The sequence below is a fragment of the Cucumis sativus genome, chromosome 2 (genome assembly GCF_000004075.3).
Source record: "Cucumis sativus cultivar 9930 chromosome 2, Cucumber_9930_V3, whole genome shotgun sequence".
Lineage (NCBI taxonomy): Eukaryota > Viridiplantae > Streptophyta > Magnoliopsida > Cucurbitales > Cucurbitaceae > Cucumis > Cucumis sativus.
The window spans coordinates 14,057,525-14,065,371 of NC_026656.2; the positions used below are offsets into that span (position 1 = coordinate 14,057,525).

Consider the following 7,847-nt stretch of genomic DNA (forward strand, 5'->3'; position numbering starts at 1 on the left):
GTGTGTGTGACATATTAATCACATGGTGCTTTTTTTTTATTTCATGTTGCAGCCTTGTAGACTTTTTCCTTTTCCAAAATTGTTCTACACTATGTAAATATTTTTACGTTTTGTTCTAATTTTTTTAAAAAACCCCTAAGATAATTGTATTTTGCATTTATAAATAGGTTTGTTTTTTAATATAGCAAAATGAACCAAAATATTTATCTATATAATAAAGTATCACTAATAAATATTGATAAACGATGATAGATTAATGATAAACAGTGATAGACTATTACCATCTATCACTAATAGATGTCAATCAGTACCAGTAATAAAATTTTGCTACTTTTATAGGTACTCAAACGTTCTTTTTATTATTATTATTATTTAAAATAGCTTTCTTTTAAATATATGTTTAGTACCATGTTTCAAAAAATCAAATTTCAACTAAAACAAAATTTTTTGAAATGCATTTAATAATATATGTTTATGAACAGTGAATTAAAAGTTGTTCTATTTACCCATCAAAACTATTAAATGCAATTAGCTTAGAGCATTGGCTCATTCTTTTTTCCTTTTTCTTATTCCTTTTCTTTCATTTTTGTATACTGAAAAGAGTTAAAAAATTATTAAATGATTGAAATATTTAAGAACTAAGTAGAGCAGACACTATACTTAGTTGACATACAAATAATGTATATCAGTAAATATTACAAGATTTCTGTTTTCAATATTCTATATACCAGTTGTTTTTGTGATTTTAATATATGATAGCCACTATAACTAGAACTTTACAAGTATAACAATATCTTTTAATATCAAACTGATTTAATAAAACATTTGTAGAAACTAACATACCAATTTAACTTAAATCATCATGAAATTGTATTTAGTTATGGACAAACTTGGATGTTTTCTGAGTTGCATCCATCTTTATGCCGTCCAAATAGTTTTGCTAATAAAAAATTTTCAAGTAGCAAATATATATACGTGTGGGTGCACCTATATGTTATCTTAGGCCATCTAATTTTAACTTTGATATATTTTGTTTATTCTTCAACTTTTGTTCAATTTAGTTCAACATACATGCAAAATGTTTATTTTGATATTTAATCTACAAACTTTAATATATATCATGTATATTGTAGATGTTCTTTAATATTAAGTTAATGATATTTTTATTGATCAACGTATGGTTTGCATATAAGTGTATCATTTACCATCACTGATTAAATTTCTCTTTCAATTGATTAAAAGAGGGTTATTTCACACACGTGAAAGCCATCTCTATTGCCCTATAATGTTAGATACCGTTGTTTGTTTGTTATAATTAGAAAAATGATAAAAAGAAACAACTAATTTTCCATATATATATCAAGTTACCAACCATAATGGAAACCATGAACTTGACTCTCAAAAAATACATGGACCAAAACATGAAAAGACTAACTCTAGCTTGTGTTTTCCCACGCTTTGGTGTCGTTACGAGCAACAACAAGTGTGAGGACTATATCCAAGTAGCGAGATCGTTACGTTGAAGGTGACAACAACCATGATGGTTTCCATCGATTTCAGTTATATGAGAAGTTCAAGTCATTCAACTAAAGTACAAGACCAAAGTTTTATGTGGTTGATGAACAAAGTGAAACCCATGGAATGCAAAAATGAACTAGTTGTACCTACACAACCTTACCAGTCCCTCGATGGTTTATTACAGATAAGATGAAGAAGATGATGATAATAGAATAGATAGGAGAGTTTGAAAAATATTCCTACATGGGTGATTCTCAAAATTCTACTTGTAAAGACTAAGTTCAGATGAGGTGCATGATAATGTGAACCAAGATGCCATTAAAAAGGGTAACCAAAGTGAGAATTTTGACTACAAATTCAACTATACATTTCTGGAATATTATGCAGGAAGGTCTCATACACATGATTTTGAAATTTCTAATCTTTTAATCAAACAAATTTTTGAAAACTAATTAAAAAAAATAAAAAGTAAGTTTTAAAAATATTTACAAATATCATAATTACTATAGTCTATTTAGTGTGTCACCATAAACTCACTATATTTATAAATATTTTTATTAATACTACGTTTATATATATATATATTTTAAATGTTAAGTTGTGCGTAATGTTATAATGTTAGGAGCATAGTAGATTTATAGTAGTATGTTATTTGAACCATGTTCAATTATTTAAAAAAAGTAATATAAAATTTAAAATAATAAATTGAAATGAATGGAAAATTAAGAAAATGATATAAATCACGAATATGAAATTAAAAAGAAAAAAGAAAATTGTACGAGTGAATGAATTAAAAAGTGGAATGGAATATGAAAGTACTTCCACCCACTTGTAAAAAAGGAAAACTTGGTACACCGAAAACTGCACCCAAATTACTTTAATGTGGTTTGGTGACACCTGTTACCAACTATATAATATACACAATATATATCTATATATACTCCAAATCACACAACTTTATATACATCATTTTTAAATTAAATATAGTCTTTGTGTACTCCAAAAAAAAAAGAAAAAAAAGATTTTGTTCTTGTATTTGGTTCGATTTCATTTGATCGGCACTTTGAATTGTTCAAAATTGTCCGAGAAGTAATTACAAATATAATAATTAAATCTAGAGGTTTAGAAGTAAGGATATCACATTCTACTAAAATTTAGATTCAACTTTAAAAGTTGATCAGTGAAAAACTATATTGTTAACATTGTACATCAATTTTGATGTATTTGTATTTTATTACGAAATGTTGTTATATAATCGATTATTAATTTTTAAGAAAAATTGCAGTGAGTAGCATTTTGAGAATATAATATAGCAAATATAGTACATTGTTTTAGAATTTTGCAAATATAGTAAAATTTTCACTTTTAAAAGTATTTTTCATCCTAAATTTGTTGTTATTCCTAAACTACTAGTCAATAATTTATTTTTTTTCCTCTTTTTATTGCTCTATTCATCCCTCATTTCTTACGCGGGAAAAATGATTTGTTCTTTCTGTTTTAGTTTTAATTTTAGTACATCAATAGTACTATAACTGCAATATAAAATACAATGGTTGTTGATCAAAGTAATTTAACTTCGTTTGTGATTTTTCTTTACTTTCTTTTATGTGTCTTTGAGCTAAATCTGATTTTAAATGATTTTGTTTTATTTCTTTTACATTGGTTTTGCTTTGGTTTTACTTTCTCTTTGTTTTGTATATCAGACGTACTTATATTATATGTATCAGTTGGTCGATGTACTTCTTACGTGATTATTTCAATTTTTTTTCAAACTTTACATAGTTCATTATAATCTTATTAAGTAAATGAATGAGATATACTCAGTGTATCACTATCAAGTGTATCGTATATCGTCATATCAGTAAAATGAATTCTTATCAAATATAAGAATTAAGTTTACAAGTTTATTTAATCAATCAAATGTGTAAGCGAAGAATACTAAGTGTATTTGCAAGGTGTATCAAAGATATCACGTGCATCAAGCTACAAATTTGTTGAGTGTACCAATGAAGGATAACAAATTTATTAGTGGTACATCAAGTGTATCAAACGTATCAGTGAAGTCTTTAAGTTTATCAAGACCTAAAGAGTATAAAAGTGTATCGAGAAGAATCAAGTGCAACAAAAAGTATTAGGTGTTTTAGGTGTTTTAGGTGTATCAAAGAGTATCATAGTGCATCGAGTGTATCCCAAAGGTTATCAAGAAGTATCAAATGTACATCAAGTGTATCAAAAAGTATTAAGTGTATAAAGGAATACTAGATGTATCATATGTGTATTAATGGATATTAAGTTTATCAAGTGTATCAAACGTATATTAATGACAAAGACATTTGTGAAATTTTACATATTCGTAGGTTTGAGTTGGACTTTTTTTCCATTTTTACAAGTAAGAAATTTGCGTGGTATCACTTATTTTGGCTATTTTGGGAGTACCCAATTTTCAAATTGTTACGGAGGGTAGTTACCCAAAATTAAACTTGGGTCTAAGCCCATATGAGAGCTTGTGAAATAATTTGGGTCTTCTTCCTAGATGACCTATCTAAGTAGATCCGTTTTTGCTTCAACTATTTTTTGTTGTGACTAGATAAATGATAAAATTAAAGGTTTAATCATAATAAAATTTAATTATTAAAATGGAAATTTTGAATAAATAATAAGAAATATTAAAGTGTGATATTGTAAAAAATATCTTCATTTGAATTAAAATGCAATTCAACTTGGAGAGGTTTTAAAAGGTTAAAAAAACACTACAATACCCGATAACTAAACCAAATACCATATGATGGAGATGTATCTATCCGACGTTAAATATATTATATCTAAATGTGGTATTTGGTTTAGTTATCTAAAATGGGATTCAAGATAATGTGATATAGCCAAGAGAATGGAATTCAAGAAAGTGTGGTTGAAACAACAATCAGAAACATGGGATTGAGAAGGAGAAAAAGAGATTTTGGTGGGCAGCTAAGTAAAGAAGATGAAAAAAAATGAGATTTAGGGTTTTTTGTTTTCTTATTTTACTTTATTAACAATAACAACAACAATAAAATAGGCTTTGGATTGGTAGAAAAGTGCTTTTATCCTTTGAAAACGTTACCATGCGTGCATGTATGAGATTTGCTCTACTATATATGCACCTTCAGAAGACTGACAACAAAAATGGCAATACAATTTGCACAAAAAGAACTCATAGTGCACTCCCAAATGTGCATTTTACAACATGCTTCAATCAATATAACTCATCTTCAAAACCAAAAATCATCCCTAGAGACATCACTACTTTCAATCTTCCACTATGAATTATATATACAACTAAAATAAAATGGAAGGCTAAAAGTCATTTCTATCTCTCTAGTTTCTTACTCACATATAATAAGTTAGCCACATCCTAATCAAAACACTTCTAAAAACATATCAGGTAAGAAAACTTGTACGTGCAAGATAGTCGATAGTCATAGCACTTCAATACACACAATCTTAATTATACCCAATCCCCAACAACGATTTGATTCTTGACAAGGCGTGAAAAATGTGTGTAATATGTAGTTGGTAATATCGTTTAAAGAGTATTCATGTAAACAATATAAGTTGTGAGTGAAAAGAATTTATCCTTTTTCTAATACTTTCCATATTAACATTAATGACTTGATGACTTGAGGTATATTTGTGAAAAGTTATTGAAAGCACTTTTTAAAACTTGAGTTTTGGACATTTTGCTCTGCATATTAACTTGGAATATTTACAAAAATGGACCATTTTGTTTACTCCTAAATGTTTCCTCTATCATGATGATCAAACGTCAAAACTCTTTCCTCTCGCGAGAATGAAAGTGGGAAACTAAAAATCTACTTTTAACTTTTAACAGGAAGCTAAAGGTTTCTCAAAAACTATTTAAACAGAAAGCCATACTTTGCAAGATCACACATAGAGTATAACTTGCAATTATGGTACAAAATAATAATCAATTGAAACTTGGAACTTCAAACCATCTAAGCTCTTCTCTACAACTTCACGATTGATTGGTTTCTTGGTATTTTTGGATGAACTAACAATTTTGGTGCCTTTCTTCTCTGGAGAAGCTTTATCTTTCACATAACAAGAAGAAGCAAACTGATTCTCCTTTGAAGGTGAATTGGATTTCCAAGAGCTTTGCTTGGGATTCATGAGCCTAGCATAAGAATTACCTGGTTGTCGTCCAAATGTCGTCGGTGTTGGTGAACTGATATGCTCATATGAAGCTAAAGATTTAGATTGATTGTGCTGTAAACTTTTCATTGAGATACTCTCAACTGCATTGACAAAGATAGCTTCTTCATATAGATGTTGTCGAAAATTCACAACACGTTTTGAAAGCCAAACAATTTCCTCTTCAAGAACAGCTACTTCAGCAAGAAGCTCAAGTGTCTACAAGCAAAAAAAATGCAATGCAACATCATGGACATACATCAATATTGTAACATGGTGAGGATCCTACATTGAAAAAGATCAAGACTTTTGTAACCTTATGCTTCGAGACTTTTGTACAGACGACCTTCTTTTGGAGTTCAAGTGAAAAAGGGCCAACTACTTAGAAAAATAAGTTTTTTAACCTTATGCTTGCTTGCATCATCACCTAAATTATCGTAGCAAACCCTTCGAAGCATGCATGATGGCCACTGACACTCAATTCTCGATATTGATTCTCACTTTCAATAACTCAACACTTGATGTTGCCCCCTTAGCCTCATTACTTATTCTCACTTCTCGCTTCAATATATATTAAATTTGAGCAAAACATTAATTAATTTCTTCTTTCTTGTATCGTTTCATGTCATTTCTTCTTGATATTCACTCTAACTCTTGAGAATGAGTAATGACCTTGACAGTGAGAGTAAGTGTTGAGTCATCGAGAGTGAAGCGGGGTTAGTAGCAATAATTGATCATCAAAGGGCCACCAGATGTGCTAATTCAAGGTGTTAGTACATTAATTTCACTTTAGGATGATGCAATGTAATGTAAAAAAGAAAAAAGAAAAAACCTTAATGCTGTGAAAAGCGAAAGAGACAAACTTGGTCATATTTAATACAATATAAAAAGTATATGAAGTCTAAACTGATGTCATTTATCTAATGGTGAACTGAAAGAGACATAATCTCAACGTGCATTTGAAAAAAATCAACAGACTTGCAATGAGATTTGTAATGGTAGAGAGAAAGAGAGTTACAGATGGAGGAAGATAAGAAGGTAGACGAGGCAAAGCTCCTAAAGGTCTATTGAAAGCTCTCTTCAAAGCTCTTTGAACATTCTCCTCATGCCTTAGCTTCTTCTTCAACTTATCAACCTATAAAACAAAATAAAAAACAACATGCAATTAAAAAAAAAAAATTGGGTTTGTTTTTTAAAGAAAAATTTGATCAAATAATACATCTTGTAGTAATGCCATTTTCTTCTCTCTATTCAATCTTCTTCTATTATTGATCTTGATGATTCCACCTTTCTCATCACCCATCTCTGTTTCATCCCTTTCCTCCTGCTTTCACAGGAAACAAATTCAATATTCCAATAACTAATTAACACCATTTTCTTTTTTGTTTAATTTCCCTTGAGAGCTTACTTTTTCATGAATCGATGACGGTTTCGGTATCTGAAATTGAGCCTTGGCACGAACTCTAGCATTCATTTTTTCTCACTTCTGTCTGTGAAAGCAAAACAGAGCAAGAATTAATCAAAACAGAGCTTGCAAACAAACAAGAAAGGAAACAAACAGAGAATGAACCATTTTCGATTACTTGTTAAGAAAGAAGAACAAAGAAAGGAAAACAAGAATTCCTAGAAAATGGAAAGAATCAGAAGAAGAAAACAGAAGACAAGTGGGGAAAAACTATTGTGGTGCGCTCTGTTTTCTTGTGTTGATTTACCATAAAAACTCACACTCAATACATTCATCAACTCCTTGGATTTTTTAAAGCTCTTTGTCAATTTGTTTCGTATGAAACAAACAAAGAAAAAAATGTGAGACGGCTTCCAACTCCTTTTTTTAACATTACTTTTGTCTTCCAGGTTTTGCTTTCTACCTCAATTCTACTTTAACAATTCTTTTTTTTTACTCTATTTCTTAATAAATAAGAGAAAATGGGGTGAGTAATCAAATATTTTAGTTTGAGAATAAAATAATAAACATCGTATAAATAGCCCATGATTACGTTTTATAAATAGTAGGTTCATTTGATTACATTTGTTGTTTATGTGTGTTTTATGATTACAGTGGATGATTTGTTGTTAACTTAGTTCATATACTTGTTTATTTAATTTTTTAATATTATTTATTATTTAACATAATCATAACA

At 29.0% G+C, this 7,847-nt stretch overlaps 1 protein-coding gene across 6 annotated transcripts; it reads right to left on the reverse strand.

Moving 5' to 3' along the window:
- Window positions 1–5,208: 5,208 nt before the first annotated feature.
- LOC101210543 lies at window positions 5,209–7,567 on the reverse strand. 6 transcript variants are annotated; one of them, XM_011651041.2, is made up of 5 exons: window positions 7,432–7,567; window positions 7,115–7,196; window positions 6,926–7,033; window positions 6,725–6,841; window positions 5,209–5,925 (listed from the first exon to the last, which is right to left on the reverse strand). In XM_011651041.2, the coding sequence occupies exons 2-5, from the start codon at window positions 7,178–7,180 to the stop codon at window positions 5,464–5,466; spliced, it is 753 nt and encodes a 250-aa protein (XP_011649343.1). In that variant the 5' UTR covers window positions 7,181–7,196; window positions 7,432–7,567; the 3' UTR covers window positions 5,209–5,463. The 6 variants fall into 6 exon arrangements, with proteins under 6 accessions (XP_011649343.1, XP_031736542.1, XP_031736543.1 ...); XM_031880682.1 differs by having other exon boundaries at window positions 7,419–7,567; XM_031880683.1 differs by having other exon boundaries at window positions 6,926–7,030; window positions 7,432–7,566.
- Window positions 7,568–7,847: the final 280 nt, after the last annotated feature.